Here is a 25742-nt window from a genome sequence, read left to right on the forward strand (position 1 = left end):
TAGTGTTTTATTCCTCTTATCTATATGTATATTTATAGATATGTAAAAGATTGTTATTTTTATTGATGTTATGTTTGTGTACAAAATGCTAGTTATTTATTACTTTATACAAAACTAATGTTGTGAAGATTGATAATAATAGAAGTCCTTATGCATATATTGAACAGTATACAAATGTCACCAATGTAATACACATTTACAAATAAAATGAAATTTTACATGACTTGCACATATTTGCATTATTTGTTACAGTTACAACAAATCTAATTCATTGTATTTATGGTTTCCAATTTTTATTGTCTATTCAAACATGAAAAATTATATGTGTAATGATGTTAAAGACACAAGAATATGAATTAAAATAAGACTGTATGAACTACCTTTAGATTTATGAATTCAGTAGACAGTGACTGTGACAAATGTGTATTTAGGATAGAGATCTTAGACATGAGAAGAAAAGGTTGTTTTACAAACTTTTTTTTTGCATGGGGAAATATTGACATTTTTATACAACAAATGAAGTTACTGGAATTGTGAAGTCTATGTGTCTTCTGTGAGTAGACATCTTTTGAAACAAAGGTAGCTTGTGGCCAGAAATATTCTTGACCCAGTAGTAATGGTCTTTTGCACAAGGTCATAGTCACTGTATATCAAAGTATTAAATACTTACCAATAATTGTTTGTAACCTCAGAGTATGGTCCTAACACAGGTTAATACAGGTCAAGGCCATAGGGTTTAGAAATGTAATAAATATTCAGATAAACACATAATTCTGTTTGTTTATTTGTTTGTTATACATCCTTTAAGAATTTTTCACTAGTATTGAGACACCACAACTTGCTGGTTGAGGGCTGCAAATTTAGACCTGTACTTTTGAGCAGTGAGAGGTCTTTTCTTGTCCCAGCATATACTGCAACAAGGGAATTTGGTTTCATTGGAAGAACCGGTCTCCACGTCCTTCAGTGGGATTTGTACCTATGACTTAAGGAACAAGTCCTTACTCCACTACTCTAGAGCAAATGCTCTGACCACTGCGCCAAGCGGGCAATCACATTATTGTTATACTCGATGTAAATCAAGGCAAAGGGATAATTGTGACTTGGGGATGTATAACAAACCTGCATCAAGTTCAATTTTTGTCCACTATAAAATAACTTTCAAAGATTATATTATCCTAGGGTTCATTATGCTCAGAGTATATAACATAAACTGGATATATAAAATTCTAAAATACATTTTTTTAAAGAAAAGTACAAGGTTATAGTTTCAAGAGGTCATATCTAGCATGTACAGGTGATTGTGGCTTAGATGATGATTCTATACCATAAGTCATCATGTGAGTACGAAGTTTTAAATCAATGTGTTTCTTTGGTGGTGGATGAAATATTTTCTTAACGTAACAATTACTATCGGTCATTTACTATATTTCCATAAGATTCAGGACATGAAAATTTGTCTATGAATAGACATCACCCTATTAGTTCCTTCTAGTTAAAATAAGGAATCATCATACTGGGTTTTAAAGTGCCTAATATTTTACTTAAGATAAAAGCAAATTGACCAATAAATACTGGTATGAGAAGTACATTTATGCATGTGTAGTTTTTTCTTTAAATAATTAGAAAAAAGAAAATGGTCTACATAATCATGTATATATATATATTCTAGTCCCCTTTATGCATTATATATACTTGGTCTACTTTAACCCTTCGGGATCCTCATAAAATATATACATGTCTACCTAAAACCTCCAATGTATTTACAAAATATTAAGGAGACCAGAAATGTCGTATATTTGTCAGGAAGCAACATTTAGGGCTGAGGGGGTAAAATTTTCATTTTTGAAGCCTATTAGAATAAATTTGGGTGAAAGTGTGAATCAAAATGTCTCAAATAAAAGAAATGAAAAATGTCTACTTAATGCCTCAAAATAAGTGCGGTCTACTTTATGCCAAAGTCCACCTTATATATATATATATATATATATATATATATATATATATATATATATATATATATATATATATATATATATATATATATATATATATATATATATATATATATAAAACACCAATCAGCTTAAAATAAAATAAACTTATTCAATTGCAAAATCAACAGACTATTAGCAATTTTCTTATATTTAAAGCGACACATTAAGCGCACAAACGGGAAAATTGACAAACATAGAATTTTTGCATGGCCCGTGCAAATTTTGTTCAATTCCTGAAAGTATAAGGTTTCAGAAAATTACAGGTTTGGGAACCTAAAAAATCTATTTTTATGGAGAAAAAAAAAATAATTTCTGTATGGCCCAACACGAAAATATTGCTTCACTTTTTCCTCCTTATTGTACGCGTGCGCAGAAAAGTTGAAAAAGTTACCATGGTCTCAAGTACCAAAAAATGAATGTCGGTAGACCAAGAATTTTGATACAATCTTCAAAAAAGATCTGCATGATCCGATTGAATGTTGTTTATAAGATTACGCTGAAAATTAGAGTGGCGTGACCTTGACGTGCACGATAACAACGAAACGGTAGATACATCTACAACCTTTGTTTTTCCGGTACTTATATTGTGCAGCCTTTTCTTGCATTGCAGTGCAAGTTAAGTTGTCATATCTTCGCTATACTCATAATTTTCATTAATCTTCGCTTTAAGATACAGATGTCTTAAAAGAAACACATGATTTAGACTCATTATGTAACTTTAGAGGAAATATTACTTGTATATTTACATATTATTTCAAAAATTTTCATCATTGGTATGTAATATAAGAAGTATAAAGACCCTAAATCTTCAAAAAAGTTCTACAGTAAAGTTTCAAAGTAAATCAAAGTATCCAAGTTTTTACTGTACTGTAGTTAACTATAGTAAATTTTTGTTAGGGATATACCTACCTCTTCTTTGTTGGAACTACATGTAGCTTCAATCTTGCACGCCGCGTTTTTTGAATTAAGTATTGCAAACGTCTGATAAATGTAAATTAACAAGAATTAACAATTAAGTCATAAGAACTAAATCAAAACACCTAAGAAGTAAGTTATGTCCTTGCAGGGCCTCCGTACATTCTCTTTCAAAGTAAATAAAGATTGAACTCAAGATAGGTTACAGATGTGACTGTTATGCTCCATAATGACACAATTACATATTTTTTGTAACAATAAAGAGATAGGTTTATTTAGAGAATGGGATTGTGATGTGATACTGAAGTGAAAGAAAGAAAAAAGATGGCCAAAATTTTAATTAAAAATTCAATTGTTGCTTAAATTTGAAAAGATTTATGCCATAATTATTTATATCTTTTAAAAATATTGTTTAAGTATGGCCCATCTAATAAAAGCACGAAATATCAGACCATTTGAAAAGAAAAATACAATCAGCAAAAAAATCAAGGGGAATATATTTTCATCACTTCTAAATATAGCAAAGGTACCTATATATTAAAAAAATATTAAGTATGGTCCATCTAATAATAGTACGAAATACCAACATTTGAAAAAAAATACAATCTGCAAAAACTTTAGGGAAATATTTTCATACCAAAAGTACCTATATAAGATATTGCACTGTTATTAAAACTTTGCTTACACAGGGAAACCCCACTTTTATTTATAACGGAATATCTGGGAATCTGTCATCATTTCCGGTGAGTTACCTTAGTTTGGATCTCTCCCATATCACATAAATGTGTGGCATATTTCATTTATTTTTATATATTTCATTATTATAGAAATTTGAAGACAACAAAATGATGGAGGATTCTCTCCTTTTTCATACTATGGAGCATCGATGGTTTAATTTTATTTTGATTTTTTCCCATTAGTGACGGATTAAAAGTTATCTCTTTGTTGTATAAAGTCAATGAAAATTAACTATTTTCATGAAACAAATTTTCACATGTTAGAAATATTATACATGCATCATATAACAAGAGGTCCAAGGGCCTTAACGGTCACCTGAGTATAATGTAACGATCCATAGATAAAATAAGCTGATAAATAAAGCTTTGGTGTCCAAAAGCTTGAGAAATAAAGCGAAATATCAATTTAGTACTCATTAACAAATCTTAAAGTTAATCTGTTTATTTGCCTGTACCTTCCCCTATTTGTCACTATCCTCATGTGGACTTAATAAAGCAATAGTTCTAGAGCATTATTAATTAACACATTTCATTCCCCCTCACATTGGCCTCTCTTAAAGATTATTGTACAAAGATACGGTATTATTGTCCCATTTTCATTTATCTATTATTTAAAAGTTAACCTGACCATTAAAATCTATGAATGTACTTTTGTATTGAATGTTATAAAAATTCTTGTAACTCAATTGACTTTTTAAGTTATATTATTTACAGTGATTAACTATCATAGGTGAATAACAAAGGGTAATACATTCTTTCAGTAGAAATTAACAAATTGACCAAAGGGTACAGAATTTCAAAATCTGGCAAAACACCCTTGCTTAATACAACTTTATATACTCTATTTGCTTCCTAGATGCCCAGGAACAGAGAAGATTTTCAAGGAAATAATCCATTTTCACTATAGATTCAATAAAGCCCCACCCTCATACCAAAGCCCCTGACCTAGAGGCCAAGATATTAACAATTTTGGAAGTTGGAAGAGGCACTCTTGCTCATCATAACCATGCACTTAGTATAGTCCCTTAATAGCAATGGGCAGAGAAGATTTTCAAAGAAATATTGAAGTTCTACTTTATTCAAAAGAGCCTCACCATAACACCATAATCCTTGACTCCGGAGTATGAATTTTAAACTTTTTGAAAAGGTTCTCTTGCTCATCATAACCAAGCAATTAGTTTTTCTGTTAAATACCCAGGGAAGAGAAGACGATTTAAAAAAGGCATTTCCACTATATATTAAATACCCCCCCCCCCCTCGACATGAACACCTGACCCTGGGGCCACAAATTTCACAATTTTGGAAGAGGCATCCTTGATCATCATAACCATGGACTTAGTTTATCTGCTAAATAACCGGGAGCAGAGACGATTTTCAAAGAATTAATGCAATTTAACTATTATAATCAATAGAGCCCGACCCCTACACCAGAACCCCTGACCCAGGGGCCAAGATATTCACAATTTTGGAGGAGGCGTCCTTGCTTATCATAACTATATACTAGTATTTGGTATATCTGCTAAATACCTAGGAGCAGAGAAGAAGATTTTCAAAGAAATAATGCACTTTCACTATATCATCAATAGAGCCCCCTTCTCCCGGAGAACCCCTCACCCTGGGGCCACAAATTTCATAATTTTGTAAGAGGCATCCTTGATCATCATAACTATGCATTTAGTTAAACTGCTAAATACCCAGGAGCAGAGAAGATTTTCAAAGAATTAATTCAATTTCACTATTATAATCAATAGAGCCCCGCCCTAACACCAGAACCCCTGACCCAGGGGTCAAGGAATTCACAATTTTGGAAGAGACTCTCTTTCTCATCATAACTATGTGCTTAGTTCATCGGCTTAATACCCAAGAGCAGAGGAGAAGATTTTTAAGAAATAATTCATTTTCACTATATATTCAACAGAGTCCCACACTAGCACCAGAACCCTTGACCCTGGGGCCATGAATTTCACAATTTGGGTAGCGGGCTCAATGCTTATTACATTCATGCCAACAGTTTAACTGCTTAATATCCAGGAGTAAAGTAGAAGATTTTTTAAAGATTGCATTAATTTTGATGGTTTTAGCTCTACCCCTCAGCCCCCCTTGTGGAGGGGTGCAGGGGCCATGAGTTTCACAATTTTACTCCCCTTTACCCATAAATGCTATATGCCAAAATTTTTGGTTCAGCCCTTTCAGAGAAGAAGCTGAAAATGCACAACAATGTTAACAAACGACGCACGTCGCACGACGGACGAAAAGAGATAGCAATGAGTGACTCAGGTGACCTAAAAATATGATTTGCACATTATGTAATCTTTGAATGCTCATTCACCTTTTTTTCCCCTGTGATGATATTATCTTCCCATTAATATGTAATAGTGTTATAATATCAAAATAATAATTATCTCAATTGAATTGATGTGTACAATATATTTACTTCTTTTTTTTTATATCGCCCTACAATATCTAAGAGCCGTTCTAATTATGCCATGCAGAATGAGAATTTTCGTCAACTATAACGTCGGGTATGTTTATTGGAAAATACAGAAACTTTGTGGATCAAAGTTTTAAAAAAAGGAGAGAGAGTAATGAGAACAGCAATGAACATAGTGCCAAATTCGTTCCAAGTGCGGTAACTCTTGTCTAATATTGCTTACTCTCATTGGATATACACTTATAGAACAGGTAGCAGTAATTAAAAGAGATTGGCGAAATTATTGTTGGATTCATTAATATGTTTACATGTATATTTTTCGAATGTTTTTTTTATTTGGTTACAATGCAGAAATCTTCAAATTCCATTAAATATACACAGAAGATCCGAATTCCTCTTGCACAGTTAACCATCTTCCTTGGAGCTGAAGTATTTTACGGTCTTCAAGATTTACGTGATTGGTAGAAAATGCATGATGTGAAAATTTCATTTATTTTATTAGCTGGATTGTTTTTCAACGCAAGGGAGATAATTTGATGGGATCTAATTTACGTATGATTTTCCAACACGGAAAAAAACACCGAATAATGAAACTACAATTTATTTTTTAAAGCTTTTAAAAGGCGTTTTTAAATTTTTATAATTAACATACCGTTAAATGTTAAGATCTCACTTGCAGATTTGTTCGTTCCTCTCGCAGACACGTGATCGAATGTATGAGCCGATGGTAGAGTGGTTAATATTTTTTGGCACGCAAAAGGTTTTAAAAAAAAGAAAAAAGGTAAGTCCAATGTCTGCAAGAAGATGCTGCAGAAATACAAACTAAGAACGGCCTGATACGTTTATATAAGTTTACTATTTGAGTTTTTTGTTAAAGTGTACTGTTTGAGGTTTTCCCTGACGAGGCCCACAAAGCTCTTTTTTTCTTTCTTTCTTTTTTTTTCTTTTTTTTTTTTACAGCTATACTTGAATTCCACGACAGCTGGATTGATAGAATGTTGCTATCTATGTATATTACAGAATTTCAGTTTCAAATGAGGCATCAAAATGGCACATTAAACACCGCATGGTAAAACGGATTAGAATCATCAGACATTTTCTTTGATGATATAGAAATGATTTTTTTTATGACCGCACAATATTTTCATATTCACTTTTTACCGATGGAAACCACTCGATTTACATATGTAAATGGCCAATAAAGGTGCTTGAAATCCAATCAGCCTCGCTTTGGCAATGATATTCAGATTTGTGTTGAAATTATGCGGAAACCTTTCACGATTAACGAGGTAGTTTCTCTGAACTAAATTGCGTTGAATTGATTTATATCGTTTTTTGTTACGCATTTTTCCACAAATTCTTTCAATCCATTTAACTCAAATTATTCTGGGAGGTATTTTGTTCCGAGTTTTTGTATTATTTTTTTTTGTACACACTACAATAAAGCCAAGATAGATGGTTATCTTTTGTGTCAGAAACCTGCATTTATGAAATTCAATTTTTAATTATTTTCCAGAGAATATGCTTCATTACAAATTAAATTTCACGTTCATCAATGAAATCTTCCGAAAGAGAGTATAGATAATTCACTCCAAAAAATTATATTCTGAATTAAGAGATATTTCAATCTTGTAAGAGAAAACTACTGGTATTATAATTTTGCAAAAGGGACTGGAGATTTGCCTATCAGAATCCTTGATTCTTTTTAGAATGCAAAAAGATGCCCATGGTCCGCAAGGCAGTTCATTGCTCTTACTAACATTTTGATGAATTACCTTCAAAGCATAACACTGCTTATTGGGACCACTTACTTAAGACCAGGGCCATGTATAACGTAAATGATGTCCTGTTTATCATGAGGAAAAATAGTGCATGTAAATAGGTTTTTTGCACAGTCTTCTGGGTTTTTTTTTTATCAAAATACTAAATGTATACATGTAGTTATGATGAGCAAGGATGCCTCGTGCAAAATTGTAAATTCCATGGTCCCTGGGTCAGAGGTTCTGATGTTAGGGTGGGGCTCTATTGATTATATAGTGAAAATAAATTATTGAAAATCTTCCTCTGTTACTGAGTATTAAGTAAACAAACTAAATGCATATTTATGAAAAGCATGGGTGCCTCTTCCAAAATCGTGAATTCTCTGGCCCCTGGGTTCAGAGGTTCTGATGTTCGGGTGGGGCTCAATTGATTATATACTAAAAATGCATCAATTCTTTGAAAGTCTTCTTCTCTGCTCCTGTGTATCCAGCATATCAACCATGTGCATAGTTATGATGAACAAGAGTGCCTCTTTCAAATTGTGAAATGTGCGGTCCCAGGATCAGAGGTTCCTGTGGGGTGAGGGGGGGGGGGCTCTATTGATTATACAGTGAAAGTGCATTATTTCTTTGATAATCTGCTCTTGGATATTAAGTAAATAAACTAAGTATATAGTTATGATGAGCAAGGGTGCCTCTTCCGAAATTGTGAATGTCATGGCCCTTGTTCAGGGAGTGTTAGTCTCTATTGATTATGTATGAAAAAAAAAGCATAAAAAACAAAAAGAAAAACAAAAACAAACAAACAAACAAAAAACATTTTTTCTTTGAAAATCTTCAAATAAGTGCATAGCTATGATAAGCAAATGTGCCTCTTCCGGGCCTCTTTTTTTTATTTTATACTTCTGTGGATTCTTTACAGTGTTGTATTATACTCAGGTGACCGTTAAGGCCCTTGGGCCTCTTGTTTTCAGATTCACATACGGTATAACATTTCACCTACTATTTTGAACAATATATTTCATTTTACATATTTACAGTGTATGCCCCCCGTAATGGTAGATTCGGAGGTGGGCATATAGTTTATGATCTGTCCGTCTCATGCTCTGCATGTCTGTTCGGTCCGCAAAAACTTTAACCTTGCCAATATCTTTTGAACGGCTGGTGATAGGACTTTCATATTTCACTATGTGTTTCTTGTGACGAGACCTTTTTTGAATACCAGCATTTTTAAACTCATGATCTTGACCTTGGGGTTTGAATTACGTTTTTTAAAAACATAACTTATGAACGGTTGATGCTGGATATTTCCTAGTATTTCACATGTTTATTTCTTGTGACAAGACCTTTCTTTGTGTACTATTTTTTTTTATCTCTTGACCCTGACCTTTATTTTCCTAAAAGTAACATTTCAGTTTCTTTACTAAAAAAAAAACAAAACAAAAAAAAAAACAAATGTTTTATTTCTTCAATTTAAATAAAAATTAGACTAACTTTCTAAGCTATACATAAACAATACTTTGGAAGGTAAGATCAAGAATTAAGTAAACAATGTCTATGCATTTACTTTTTTTTGTTTTGGAAATTATCTTTAATTTTTTTTTTTTAGAGATAACAAAGGATGGCAATGTTTGATGCTGCGTGGTGATTTTCATCGATTACACATTTGGACGGAAGTTATGTCCCTTGATATTGTCATGGTTCATCAGAAAGACGCTGACATTTTATTATCTGTCACCTGCATCAAACTCAGAGCTGCCGAGTGTTCACGAGACTTCATTCGTAATGCCACGAGACTTTCATCAATGGAACACCTTTCAGAACTTGAAACTGCAAAGGAAAGGATTTTTTAAGAGGCGGTACATCATTTTCAACACCATGCACACAATCCCAAGATTACAAATACGTCATTACATGCAATGAGATCATATGTAGAGCACAATTTTCCACCCATTGTCATGAAATGTACAATTACACTTATTTGCAATTGTATATTATAACTTCTTCCATTCCCATTTTCGACTCTTCTGAGTTGACTAAAACTGCTGACACGATATGTTCTGGCGACAAAACATATATCAAATTCATATTAGAACCTATCATGTTCAATTTGCAGTGGCCTCTACCACTTCCTACATTTTATTGATAGATCTAATCACATGAATGTGAGCAACACCTGTTGCAATGATAACCAAAGAAGCACCTAAAGCATTTTGAGAGGTCTCACTTGGCGCCATTTTGTTACGAAGGTATAAAACTGGATTTTACTGGCACTGTTACATTATTTGATTTCCATTCACTTTAAGTTTGTTCCCACGTTTTATACTGAACCCCCCCCCCCCCCAAAAAAAAAACCCTTTAACTTACCGGAAGCAATATGAGCACTGTATGGGTGAAGTGTGGATTTGGTGACGTCACTGAACCCATGGGGATTGAAATGGTTGGAAGATGACGGATATGCGAGAGCAGACACCGATGACGTCACGGGTGAACACCAGTTACTTGACAGTGAATCGTTTGGATTTGGTAAGCCGTGCATCTGTAAAATTAAACGGTACTTCATGCATTGCTGGCAGTTTTATATTGCAGTGATTATTCTAGCTGACCAATCAACTTCTACTTCTTATTCCTTAAAATGATAAGAAAAGATGATCAATACCTGTGAGGCGTGCGATAGGTAATTCTCCATTAGTCCGGCGTAAGCACTATCATTGGTTTTCATGGAGGTGATGTTTTGGAGGTGATGGGTCATGGAATTCCGATGCCAGATCGTGTCTTAAAAATATAATGGATACTACAAGCATTAGTTTTCCCTCAAACTTTTGATCCCTCCAAAAGGTAAAAAAAAAAAGCTGTTCCTTACTGTTTAAAAGATCAAAGCATTGTTTTCAGAATTGAGAATTTACCTGATACGGAGGGTAGTGTGTAACTTGGGGCAGCTTCGTGAAGAAGGTATGGTGAGGCACCCCCTTGTGGCATATGTAGAATGCTGTTCAAAGTGGAAATCTGGTTACTTCCCATTTGTTTCCGCCATCTTGCTCTTCTATTACTGAACCAGACTTGGACTCGGGCCTCTGTCAGTTTAGTCCTCTGTGCTAGCTCCTCTCGCGTATATATATCCGGGTAGTGAGTCCTTTCAAAAGCACGTTCTAATTCTTCTAATTGTTCCGCAGTGAACGTAGTGCGACTCCGCCTTTGCTTCCTTTTAACGGACAAACCTGGTTCAGAGTCGCAGTCAGATTCTGAAAAAAGTATATAAAAGATACAGTCTTTTGAACCATTAGAACAATATATATAACAGAATTTCTTTGGTTGCCTTGTATGCCTTAAATGTACTTTCAGTACAAATTGTGACCACTTACATAGCTTTTATTAACATCATGCAAAAAAATTGCTTCTACAGTACATGTAATTAATAAATCTGCATCACCAATTGTATAACTGATATATTTTTTGATCTTTATTGTTACGGTCAGATATGCAGTTGTGTCCACACGCTGAGAATTTAAGATTGATTCTTACGCTAATGTCAAACGATTTCGTTAACCAACAGTTAATCCACAAATGATCAGTTTTTATTATTTCTTTTGTGAATTCTTTACAGGTCTGTTTACTCTGGGCTGGGTTACTGGGGACAATCTGGAGGACAGCGCTGGATTAAAGCGATCGTGCGGAAGATGTTTGAAAATTCGCAGCAGGCATCGTCTCGGCCGATATAAAGAGAAATTCTTTCTCCATTGGTTGCTTATTTGATAGGGTGTTCAGACGGAAATTTCATGTATAATTGTACATTATTGCATCGAAAATTTCATTTTCTTTCTATTTTACTTTTTACAATGTGCTTGGTAAACAAAAATTAAATTATGGATATTTTAGGTTTGCGCGAATCGAGTTGAAAATTAGCAGGGGTCACGATGGGAAAGCATAGAGACCTTTTCTAATTTCCTCAAACGAAATAATGCACAAACAATCAGTATCATCGCATGCCTCAGATATATAAGACTGTAATATCCCTGATCCCACCAGGGCGCTTTAATCTTTTTTAGACTTTAATTCTTGTCTTCATATTTTTCAAATCTGGAAATGACTTTCTTTTTCCCATAAAAAGTCATCATTTGGAACCCTATCGGGAGAGATCATTGATGTGATACCCACCACGCCGTTAAGGTCGCGTTCGGGTTCCCTCGGGTCATATTAACAACTGTCATAAACCACTTAAGAAAATGATATCCTATGCTTTCCAGGTGTGTTCAATAACAGAAATTTGGAGATGAAAAATCATTAATCTTCAAAATTGAAATTGCAAGCTTTGTGCATTTTGTTAGGAAATTATTCACCCATATTAGTGAATTTTCCACATCAATGTTATAAACAGCGTGAAATTTTTATGTCTTTTTTCTGAAGTTTAGAAAATAAATGATGTATTTCTAATCTATCCGTTGCTTTAATAAACCATAAAGACATTTAGGGTCATAGATTGCAGATGAAAATGACCGAAGCATGATTTCAATTTTCTGCGTGTTTTGTTTAGGGCATTTTGATGGAAACTGGCATTAGCAATTACATGCAGAGGCAGATGTATCTTACAGCTTTGTGTTGGTCTTTAGAAACCTGTACTACGGTCCTTTACTAACTTAAAGTAAAATCAGAACACACTATATATTCGTGAGCTTATTTTGATGTAAAAAAAATTTTTAAAAAAAAATAGAAATAGAAAAAAGGACCAGTAAACGATATGGGTGTAAAACGTGGCAATATTTTACAAATATTGAGTTATATTTGAAAAACCTTTTTATTCATACTGGAAAACTTGTTATTCATATTTATAAATTTGTACATGTGTTATTCATATTTTGATTCTTATGATTTATAGTCGAAAATTGCTTTTCACGTTCGTAAACGTGATTTATATGTGAAATCTTGTGATTTATATTCAAGAATTTGATATTTATATTGGAAAACGTGATATTAATATGCAATATTTGATAATTTTGTAATCTATATTCGAAATTTATATACCAATAGTTGATATTCTAATCTAGAACTTAAATTGTTATCTATACGGAAAAAAATGTGATTCATATACGATAATCTTGTGATTTATATTGAATATTTATTTGATTTATATGCGAAAAGTTGATATTCATTTTTTTAGAACTTTTTTTTAATTTCACAAACTTATGATTCATATTTGAAAATATATATATATATATATATATATATATATATATATATATATATATATATATATATATATATATATATATATATATATATATATATATATATATTCGATAATATGTTGATTAATATTGCATTGCATATTGATAACAGGGTTATCGCAAATAAATAGCAAGATTATTGCATATGAATCAAAAGTTTATGAATGTAAATTTTGAGATTTCTCCTAAAAACATAAGATTACCGCATAATAATTACAAATTCTTGTGCATGAATAACAACCTTTTGACTGTATCAATTTTAGAATACCGATCACAAGTTTACGAATATGAATTGAATATAACTCACGAGGTTTAGAATATGAATCGGAAGTTTTCGAATATTTATAACAAGACCTTACATATAAATATTAATTAGTTTTATCGATAACAATATCAGATTTATTAATAATGCAACGCTTTACACGCCATAAAACGACACTATGTATGTTTGCATAATGTATGTACATGTATATTTATAATCTACATTGTATAATGTAACAAAACAGTCGTTACGTTAATTGTAATTAATTTTCCAGGAAATCTCTCGAAGGTGATTGGGCCAATATCTTTATCTGCTTTTCCCCAATTTTAAATATGATTTGTTTACAGTATAAATTGATAATTGATTGGCTTTAGTATTTATTTACATATATTTGAGAAAAAAATTGAATTATTTACATTTTTAATTGCCTTTTTAAAAGAAAATTTCAAATCGCAAAATATTTAATAAATCTTATAAATCTACTTTCTTTTAAGACACACACCGTTAAATTTTAATTGTGGTTCAAAGATCTTAAATCAACGGGACCAAGACATTTTCTTTTGATTTGATCAATGTTAATTTTGTTTGACCACACCAAACGACTGAATCATTTCCGGTCGCCTGCAAGTCTGCTATAGAGGAATCCTAAAAAGACATTCAATTTCTTGTTCACCGCACACGACTTTGTTTCAGTCTTGGTAAAATAAACATTGTTTGTTTTTCTTTTCTTTATTTGATGAGCATTCGCTATCAGTATGGAAAACCCCATTCTTAACTTGAACATTTGCAGTCTCGTATATACCCTAACAAAAAATACTATAGTTAACTATAGTTTACTATAGTAAATTTACAGTTTACTATAGTAACATTTTTTTTTACTATAGTAAATTAAAGTAATTTCACAATGTATTTCAGATTGTTATATTTTTGTTCTTCAATTCATTCCTGCAATTTTTTTTTTATATTAAATGGAACTGCTATTGTATTTCCACATTTTAATATACTGTTATCGACTCTAAGAGATTCAAACTTTGAAATCTCAAAAAAAGTTCCAGAGTAAAGATTCAGAGTTAATCAAAGTATCAAAGTTTTTTTACTATAGTTAACAATAGTTAATTTTCGTTAGTATATACCTGATTCACTGTATAACAATTTTATGATTTAAAAATTACATTTACATTCCAGTTTTGTGGTTCAATGTGTATTTTTTTACTGGACAATCAATTAGAGTATTAAACTTGATGTTTAAAAATATATCATTTTAAAAGATGAATTTCATACCAGGATTACAAAATAATTCTGAATTCTATTACAATCAATAAAGAAGGGCTTTAGACGTGAAATTTTCTGTAAATAAATTTTTATGCTAAATTTATCATTATTTTTGTTAATTTATATGTAATTGTGCTTTTTTGTCATTCTATGTGAAGATACAATATTAACGTGCATTATCCACATATAAATAGCGCGCTCAAGAAAATGATTTGTGTAAATTAGCTGCATCCCAGATGGTCAGTTTCCGCAAGGCTATTTCAGTATCGACAGCACGCGGCATGAAAGTGACGTCATGTTGTTTCAATTTCACACCCCGTGGTCCATTCAGAAATCGATTGGATCGACTTCATTGACTTCAAAGTTAATAAAGGTGGAAGTAATATTTCTACTCAGCACGGTCTTTTCAATAAACTTTGTATTTCTTTAAACCATACGTATTTAGGCTCGATGAAATTATCTTTTTAAGGTTGAAAACTATAGGAGGTGTGTCGGAAGACCTTTTCTTTCCTGCTGTGAAATACCCACGGGTTATGTGACGATACATGGGGTTACATAAGGGACCAACAAAAAATCAGATCGATTTGATCATCCAACTTAAGCTTCGTGGCCCCCTTTCATATATTTTAATGTATATTTGAGTGATGCAACAATCTCCGAGCTTCCAGAAATATAGCTGACACGTGTTTTTATCTCATCTTAATTGATTGCCTTAATTGATTGACACCGTCAATATTAATTTGGTATGCTAATAAGATGTACATAGCTCTGATAAATTCGGCGATTCGACGACCCGCTCAGCAAAGCAATATTTACCTAAAGGTGCTTATTCCAAATAAATAAAAAAAAACTAAGGACTTTTATTCTTTTTCTATGAGGGTATAATATCTTATGTTTTATATGTTGACTCGTTAGGGTTTATGGCTTAAATTTGGTTTGGAGACAACAGAATATTACAAGCATATTTATGCACATCCATTTGTTATCATATGACATTGTACTGTCATAGTCATTGCTGTTTTGGAGTATAAACCATTTTACAAGTTCAATGCATCTTGCCCCCCCCCCCCCAGCATTTTATAGTATTCCGAAAGTTTCAATCTCTCCACCATTTTAATGTTACCCTACTATCTATACTGTAAATTATCGCATTGATACAAATGCGAACCCGTGTTTGAATCCTTGTTTGTTTATGATTTTAATCATTAGTGTTCATTTTCTTGTACAATAGACCTATTTTACGTAAGTCCGCTCCGCAGTAAAATCTGACTTCACACCGTTACCAATCTCCGGCACTACGTAACACGATTTTATCAGGATATAATTAGAGGCATGAAATCGGTAATCTAAAGTCATCACAAGTAAAGAAAGTTTGTAGAGTAATAGATTTTTATCAGTGACCCAAGAGAGTGTTTGGATGACATTGTTCACTCGCCATGTGACTTGATTTAGCACGTCACGGGTGTCCGTGAAAACTCAACGAAAACATTGTGTAATTTCCTAATCTCTCACAACTTCTACAGGAATTTTTCCAATTTATTCTTAATTCTCGATGAGGAAATAATTCTGTTTAATTAATGATAAAGACGGGAACTTAATGCATTGTTTTATTTAAGGAGAAATGACGTTTGCAGTAAAACTGCGAATTAAAGTAGAAATTCTTTATTAAAGGACCAGCCTGTCTTATATCTTACAACTGGTTCAACTGAGCAGAACAAGCAAAAATAAATAAAATTTAATCCGTAACTCAAAGCACAGCTTTAAATAAGGAAATGTTTAAATTTTTTTCATACATGTTTAAGAAATACTACTGAATTCACACAGTTTTTCCCTTCGAAAAAAATCGTCAGAAATACCAAGAATAGAGTCAAACTTCCCAACAGTTGATGAATTGATCAAAAATTTCTAACAATTTTATTAAATAAATTTTGTAGCGAATATTTTAATTATGACTACTATTGTGTCGATAGCATCAAGAATCAATGATGCAACTAGATCAAATACTGAAACAGTTAAGGTTTATTCAACAGATAAGGCCTTTAAGTCACGTTGATATGACAGAAATTTCCAAAACTGTCCAAGAAAATAGCTCGGCAAATTATTCCAAATATCACAAAATGACGATTTTTTGTTTAAAATAGCGCATAGTGTGAAAAACACTAGATCATTTTGATGATTTTCTTTCTTCTTTTTTAATTATTCTATAAATCTAAAATATTTCAACTTTTACCAAATTTTAGTGATCTTTTCTTTACACATATTACAGCGATTTTAAAATTTAAATATTGGATTACGAACTTTTTTGTGTAATTTCTGAAATGAAAACGAGCAACTTTGTCAAAAATAAATGCAACAGTACTGTTGCATACTTTCATGTATATTAAAAAAAAAATCCACCAATCTTAATAATTTACGCAATTTTACACCGATGATTTTGTTTTATGATAAGCAATAAAATATTTACCATTATCCGATTTAACGCTTTTGTCGTCCGCCAGCAGATCGTCGATACTGTACTTGTTAGACATTTCGTTGTCGTTTCCGTTGTTGTCGTCGCTTGTCCTCGGTTCGTCGTCGTCAGATTCGCTGCTAACATTCTGGAACTTGCTTCTCAATACCCGACTTATAGAACTAACACTGGGGACGGATGATCTGTCGCAAATTCCATCCTTCAGTAACCGATCACGAATCTCCCAGCTAAATATTCCTGAATTTTCACGTTTGTACTGTTCAATTTTCTTTTCTACTTCCGGAGTAGCTACCCGGGGTTTACTTCCACCTATGACTCCAGGACGAATACTTCCGGTCTCCTGGTACCTTTGTAAAATTTTACTGACGCAACCGTGAGATACCCGTAATTGGCGACTTATGACGCAAGGTCGAACTCCCTGGGCTGCCAACTCGACGATCTTCAGACGAATATGATTTGGGAGGGGTCTACCGTTGATGAAAACTCCACCCAGCTGGTTTACTCTCCCCTGCCCTGAAAAATAATCAAAAAGCGAATTAGCTCATTTGTGTTTCCTTATTTCGTCTGCTCCTACAAATGATTTTATGGATGCGGGGATTATCGTAGCGTTACGGGGAAATTGGATGGTATTTGAACACAAAAATGCATTAACTACTTATAACGAAACTACATAAAAAATGTTCGTATAGTTTTTTGTCATTTATAAGTGATAGGAAGGTCGTGGGTTCATACCCCGGCCCCGCAGGAGCGTCGGCAAAGGGGCAGCAGGGGCGGCGGTCGCCGCCCCAATAATTTTGTCCCAAAAAAATTTAAATGAGAAATTCAGAACAACAAAATTTGTAATGGCAATATTGTGGTCAATGGAGCAGCAAGAATTTTCGACAATCAGAGGTCAATGGAGCGGCAAAGTGTCTTCGACCTAACAGCAACAAAAAGTGTATATGAAAGGGGGGGGGGGGACAAGCAGTGTCTAAGTGAATGAAGATTTATTTATCAAAACTTAAGCAAAAAAGACTTTTCTCAGAAAACAAGTGGAGAAAGAGAGGGAGGGGAAATTGGAGCCCCCCTTCCTGACACCTTCTCCTGCATATAACAGGCCTGTTCATTGTCTAACCAAACGGTCGATCAGTGTTAGGAAATCTTTGATGAGTCGAAGTTGTAAGCTATTAAATTAAAGCAAAATACTGACATACTGGGTAAAATTACCAATTAAACAACTTCATTTGATTTTCTATTAATGTCATACGTACACATGTATTTCTGCATGTCAAAAATGGAGGTATTATTATGAGGATTAATCCCCCTGTTCATTTTAAATTTCATAATTATGCATTCTTTCAGCAAGTAACAATAAATATTATACAATAATAGAAAATTATATGTATTTTAATCTTTACCTCGTCATAAACCCTTCAAAGTTCTTTCTATGCCGTTTCGAAAAAAAAAATTAAATAAACTATCTCCTAGCCATTTAAAAATGACTCAGTTTTGTTTTATTTATAGTATATGTAACTAAAAACACATAAAGCATTTTTTTGGTTGTTGTTGCATATTTATTTGTTCTTTTTAATCAGGATATACCTCTAAGCTACTGTCTTAAAGGAAAAAATATCAGGATTTTGACAGAAATTTAAATTATTTAGTTTAAGTCACAAAAAGTTAGTTAGGACCCCCCTTTTCGATCCAGTTCGTCTCCCCAATGTGAAATACTTGCCGACGCCCCTGCCCCGACATACTGAAGTCGACAAAAAATATATAGTTTAGCAACTGTTCCTTCGCCAAGCGCTCGGCATATTGAAGTGAAAGTTGCGGGTCTTTCGGATGAAACCTTAAAAACCCAGGCCCTAGCTGTGTCACGGTAGGCTTTGGCACGATAAAGCAGAGTAAAACCTAAAGGTCTAAATATGGTGCCCCTCACCGGTATATGGTGACGTCTCTGTATGAGTGAAAAATTCTCGAAAGCAACATACAATCATTCATTCAATCTTAGAAATATAATTGCATATATATACTTACCTGTAAACATATGTTTACAATCAAATATCTTTACAAATGGTTTTATTTGCAGCTTTATCACAAAAAATAAAGGCATTTCTTAACGAAAATAAATCAGCATATACAGAAACACGAGAAAAAGACTCCCATTCAAAATTTTTAACTTTCAAGGTTTGATTTTAAAAACTGATTTGGAAAAAAGTAATGCCAAAATTATGCAGAATCATTTTACGAGGCTGTGATAAAACATGCTGGTTTTCATTTTATTCGAATGGAAAATCGCTGAATAGTTAGGTTTGTAACAGATGGTTTTCCCTATAAATACAAATACGGAACTATAACTCAATTTTTGTGAGACGAGTAAATAAAAAAAAATCTGCATGAAATAGTTGGTTTGGTTGATGTAATGGCTCTATTCAAATGTAATGGATTAAAAAATGAAACAGATTTTCACTAAAACTCAGAAGCTGAGTAATGTCAATAACGTTTTGTTACGTCACGGATGTTAAACTTATATGAAAAAGATATATATTACATGTCATTAAAAAAAATTCCCCTTCACTCTAAACTTGGTTAATACTTACAACAAAGATAGTAAAAAAAAAAATTATCTTTAAATGTTGATAAAATGAAAAAAAAGGGTGACGATAACGAACATTGATCAAGCTAGAAATATCTATCGAAAACACCATGTATTGGTCGCTTTAACGATTTGTATCCTAATTTCAAAGAAAAAATAAAGTATTTATTTGTAAATTTTCATATGTACACGTATTATACTTTATTATAAAATGTGTAAATTAATGAATTTTTTCTTTAAGTGCTTAACAAGTGATAATTAAAAAAAACTATATTAACTATTTTTGTAAATAATATATTAAATTTCCCATTTCACAAACCTTTGATCAAAGCCTCCGTTTCCATTTTACTATAATCCATGGTATTGTTATAATAGTCATGTTGGTAATTTGGATAGTAACAGTGATTTTCCGCCCTCTGTGGGATTTGCATTTTCTGCATTGTTGTACTTGTTACATCAAGCAGTGGACGATGTGTAACAATTTAGTTAGAATGTGACCACCAATACACCCTACCCAAATTATATGCAAATTCCCCTCATGAATAATTTACCGAAAACAATCCCGGCCGGGGATTCGTTAGAACGAGGGGTTTCCCTCTTATGTGCTATCAAATTTCTTGTCGATGGGTCGTCTCTTCTTCATCACAACAAATCAAACATTTTAATGAAGTCCCAGCCATAAAGTATATCTTACAATTAAAAGGAATCCGCCAAGTGGTCAGCATCGGAGCAAAGGTGTCCGAAGAAACAGCATCGTACATCAAAGTAATTAAACACACGTCCGAGACCCCAATCCCCCTTGTCCCGGGCGCGATAGGCATCAACAGACGCTTACTGGTCGCCAAAATCGCTGGATCCAATCGTTTTATCCAAGGTTGGGAATCCGAGATTAATCGCTAATTAATGATTAACAAGTGAGGAACTTTATGGTGATTAAGAAAACATTGTATATGATTGTGGAAACATAACTGTTGCATTGACCACTGAAAAACGGTTAAATCCGGTTTCAAACAACTTGAAAACAAAGCAAAAACGGGAACAAATTTCAAAACTTTGAAGAAAGATCTAGCATTCATTAATTTAGGTATATACAACCTAACAATTTACTAATAGTTCTACAATTCAATTCAATCTCATCAATTATATGTGATAAACATAGAAACATTAATAGTAGAATGTTTTTTATTCATGAATTTGTTAGTTTTTTTTTGGGGGGGGGGGGAGAGTGGGGATTAAACCTCCACGTACATGATGTATGTCAAAAACAGTCTTCACTCTGTAAAATAATCCTGTCCTTAAGTTTGATAAAACCTCTGGCTGTATTACTTTAATGCCAAGTTACTTATCGCACATTACGATATTTTTTTTTCAAAATTATATTCAGGAATTTTGAGATTTTTTTTTATTCATGGCATCATAAAATTCAGTATACATCAATGTAGAAACACAGGTACACCTGTTATTCAACATATTTCTTTTCTCCAAAACGTGAAATAATTTATTCAAACCCGTGAGAAATGACTAATTAACGATTTCACGGAACATGTACTTGAATTTCATTTGGACGAGATCTGTATATCCTAAGGGAGGGACATTTTCTGTGATGTAATCGGGGTTTGCTACAGATACTGTCCGCTCTCTTTCAAGTCTGGCCGCGAACGACGCGTACCTGGTAAAGGTAATTTATACGAGAAATCGTAACCTGGATGCAAAAAGTTAAATTTACACGAGTTAACGGCATTTTCAAAAACTTTTTAAGTTAATTTAGTCTCTCAAGAAAAGTGAAAAAGAAGGTTATCTTCCAATAAGCTAATAAACAAATCTGCAGCATATCAAATGCGACATAATTAGAAATTATTGAATGTATCAGGAAAGGGAATCTTACATTATTCCGTTTCTGAGAAACAAAAATTAAAGAACTTTCAAAAAAAAATTATTCAGGAAAGGGAGTATAGTATGATATAGAATATAAATGAAGATCAGCGCGCTTTGCACTCCATGACCTAAAGTTGTTGGTCAATTTTGGCTGTAATGATCTACAACATTGATTAATTAAGAACTGGTTAGTTTGGATGAAACTAATCAAATTTGGACGGTCGATCCTGGAAAATTGAAAAGCTTCTTCATTCCTTCGAAGCACTGGTATTATGTTCAGACTTTAATAAGTTAAAGGAATTTTCTTCTGCTTTTTGAGATGATAAAACACATTACACATATTATTATATCATTTTATATTATCTATAGTTCTGAATTCACGATTTTATAACATGTAAACATTCATTTTTCATATTTTGGAGAAAAACGGAGTGTTTGGCAAAAATTTTAGAGAAAAAAAATCATTTAGAATCACTTTGTACTTTTTTCTTGTAAGGACACTGTAGCAAAAGTACACAGGACATGCACATCAAAACACAAGTTTAAATTCATCCTACCTAGTGAAATATTTCTGAAAAAAAAAAGATTTGTAAGGAAATATTGCAGCATTTATTTAATATATGGGTGCTCTAGTGTAAGCAACCAGCTGAGTGCAGCGAAATTGAATCTTTGAAGTTATTTTTTCTGTTTGAGTTTTTGCTCTTGATTTTATGTATTATAGCAAGCTGGTATACATCAACATATATGTATCTATCATTCCCCCCCCCCTCCCCCCCCCAAAAAAAAAAATAATAAAAATATTAAAAAAAAATAATAATAAGGCAAATTAGCTGCAGAACTGTAGCGTTATGGTTTTATATTTTAGTCTTTCACAATGGTCATAGTCTAAAATAATAATAATAATAGTACTAATAAAAAACATTACGCTACAGTTCTGCAGCTAAAATTTTAATGTGAAGGATCAAAACATCATATATTTGCTGTAGATTTCTTTTGTGTACTTACAGCAAATAAGTTTTTGCCTCGTGTCTATATGTTTTTGTTTAACGTTTAACTATTATTTATCATATTGTCAAATATATAGATTAATTTTATCTTCTTGATATGAAGAATCATTTTCTTAAATTAGCATATCTATGTACATGTAAATCGTTTACATTGACCATAGTTTTAACAAGAGCTAAAAGATCAACAACAGACAATGCGCCTCCAAAATACAATGACCTCTTGAAAATCTTACCAAAGAGATTTTTATTTAAAAATGTTTTTGCAATTGGTTATACCCTAAACTCCATATTTTATAATATCCTATTTTTCCGTTACTTCAGATAATTATAAGATACAGAACAAAATTAAAATATTTGCTTGGAAATATCAGCTTAATAAGGAGGACTGCAGTAATTAAAAAAAGAACATGTATACTCGTATTCAATCCTTTTGGGATATATTAAATAAATAAAATATATTCTAGTCAAACATTCTTTATAAATTACAAAAAATATACATACAAGATTATTTGACTAAAAAAAAAAACAGATTGTAGCGAAGAAAAAGAATCATTGTATATACCTTCCATTTGAAAGGATGGCATCAAACCAAGCGCCGCAAGATGGTAGGAAAACATGATTCAAAAGGACAAAACCAAAATATCCTTGTTATATTCCCTGTCCAAACGTTGCTCACGCCAAACTATTTTGTCATCTGATTGTATCAATTTATGGACCTAATATTCACGTTTGAAATACAGCTCATGGAAAAAAGTGCCATCAAATGTGCAAATGTTTTGGAAATGTTTATTTTTAAAAACAGAAAATATCTGTTGTGTCAATCAGAGAAAAAAGGCGGTGACATCTCAAATTGAAGACAAGTGATGCGTGTCGATATTGCTTCCGTATCAAATGGAAAAGACATCAACCCGAAGGTGTGAAAGCAACAAATAGAGGGCGGGGCTTTGAGATTAATTTAGCACACCTGAAGCAATATGGTCACGGGATATTGGCGATTTCTGAACTTCATCCCGGGAAAGCGAGGCGGGAAACCTTAGCGAAATCGGATTATCGTGGCATCATTGACAAACGATGGGCTCTCGATATTTTAGAGAACTATCAGTTTTTAACATTAAAAAAGAAACTTGATTCAATAGTGGTCTTTTCTTTCCTTGCTAGGTAATATCCGGGATAAAACTTACATCTTTTAAGGGAGTTCTGGATATCGAACAAGGCGGAAGGAAGAAGAATTTCAGTAAGATTTTCACATATCCACGCTTCTTGACGTGGAACCAAGTAATCCGCTTTCATTTGCTAAATTTGATTACAACTATTGAATAAAATATATGCAGATCTAATCTGGAGATTAACAGAAGAACCATGCTTTATACCTGGAAGGTAAATACCTGGAGAAAGAAGATACAAACAAGAAGGCACCTTAAATTATCATAAGCTATAGAATCTAAAGACAAAAATCTGAACTGAAAATAAATCAAATATAGATCTAAATTCTTATCCTCAGTTGTTTTTGACAGAGCATTTAAAAAAGTAATATAATTAAAAAGCATTAAAATGAGATTAAAAATATGGCTGTAATATAAAGGACAGAATGCGGAGTCGTGGAAACCAACAAACATTTTTTTTTTCACTTTAATACATTTTTGATTCATTTAATGAAATGCATTAAAAAACTAATGTTTTAAAGTTTAGCGAATTTTAAGTCCCTTAACATGTTTTCTTAATCTCTTTGACCTGCAATATTAAAGAAAAAATAATATACACATTTCTCAATGAGATCACAATAATGTCACAGTGACTACTTTTAAGATAAAGACCACATATATCTTACAGGTATACAAAGTACCATATGAAACAAAAGCACTTGGGTAGTGCATGAATGGTATGACAGTCCAAAGGAGGGGTCCTTAACTTTATACATCATGTTCTAACAGAAATATCACGTTGTAAAATTTGAATTTACTCCGCGGATGTCAATGAAAAATTTACAAATGTTAACAGTTATCATGTTGTAAATTTTTACATTTACCTCCACATAGTAAATTCAAAATTTACATCATGATAGGAAAAAAGATTAGTACATGCATTCAAATACAAAATTTTACCCATTAAAAAAATGAATATGTTATTCTTCTTACCTCTTTCTTTTTAAGGTTTATAATGAATTACAACTTTGCTATAAAACAAGTTTTGTAAGATTCACATTACCATCCTCTCTGAAAAAATCTTGTACTTTTAGTTTACTTCAAAATTCATTAACCATAAAATCAAATGATTGTAACTACTTGAAATATTTTTGCCTCTGATGAAATTTTATAAACAAAAAGTCTATCTATTTATCTATTTAAATATATAAGCAAATCTAACAAGGAAATGTCCGTTTATTACAAAATGTAGATACAAATAACAATTAGTGCTGTAATTAGTATGGGATATTCTAAAACCATTTCTTTGTTTTAGGCCAACTTTTTTTTCAAATATGAACTTTATTTTATACTTTTATATGGTTGTCTTTTAGAATGTGAATTTTGGAAATTCTAATTTTCTGTTAATTTCATTTTAATTTGCTAACTTCAGAATCCTCTATAAATCAAATGATTTACAACATGCATTAAATGATTTTTCTGTATATTGTAAAACATGGAAACTCCATGTTAATGTTAATAAAACAAAAATTGTCATTTTTTCGAAAGGACCATCACCCAAACATACATATAAATACAATACCGATCTTTAGAAACTGTAAAAGATTTCAATTACCTTGCTATTTTATTCTCAAGATCAGGGTCATTTTCAAAGGCTAAGAAACACCTGTGTAATCAAGCACAAAGGCAATGTACGGCATTATAAGAAAAATTCGTTTATATAATCTACCTTTTGATTGTCAGCTAGATCTGTTTGATAAAGTTGTTGTTCCTGTTTTGTTATATGGGTGCGAAATATGGGGATTTGAAAATATCGATATTATTGAAAGTCTGCATTTAAGATTTTTGAAATAAATTTTTAACCTAAAATCTAGTACAACGAGTTTTATGGTATACGGGGGGACTGGGCGTTACCCGATGTACGTACTCATTTATAACTGGGACGATATCCACTTATTATACGAAGGAAATTGAAAATTATGAAATTCTGGTGTAAATTATTAAAAACAGAAAACTGCATTTTAAAATCTTCTTATGAATACCTGCGATATGATGCAGAGAATGGGTCGGGAACGAGTAT

General features: G+C 32.3%; 1 protein-coding gene across 1 annotated transcript; it reads right to left on the reverse strand.

Moving 5' to 3' along the window:
• Positions 1–9365: 9365 nt before the first annotated feature.
• LOC133205048 (paired box protein Pax-7-like) lies at positions 9366–20078 on the reverse strand. The gene is made up of 6 exons (XM_061340790.1): positions 19958–20078; positions 17058–17576; positions 10744–11079; positions 10497–10612; positions 10205–10376; positions 9366–9667 (listed from the first exon to the last, which is right to left on the reverse strand). Exons 1-6 carry the CDS (start codon positions 20076–20078, stop codon positions 9543–9545), a joined length of 1389 nt encoding a protein of 462 aa, XP_061196774.1. The 3' UTR covers positions 9366–9542.
• Between the last annotated feature and the right edge of the window lie 5664 nt (positions 20079–25742).

This window comes from Saccostrea echinata, unplaced genomic scaffold (genome assembly GCF_033153115.1).
Source record: "Saccostrea echinata isolate AGI-Se365-2 ecotype Australia unplaced genomic scaffold, CSIRO_AGI_Sech_v1 ptg000054l, whole genome shotgun sequence".
NCBI classification, from domain to species: domain Eukaryota; kingdom Metazoa; phylum Mollusca; class Bivalvia; order Ostreida; family Ostreidae; genus Saccostrea; species Saccostrea echinata.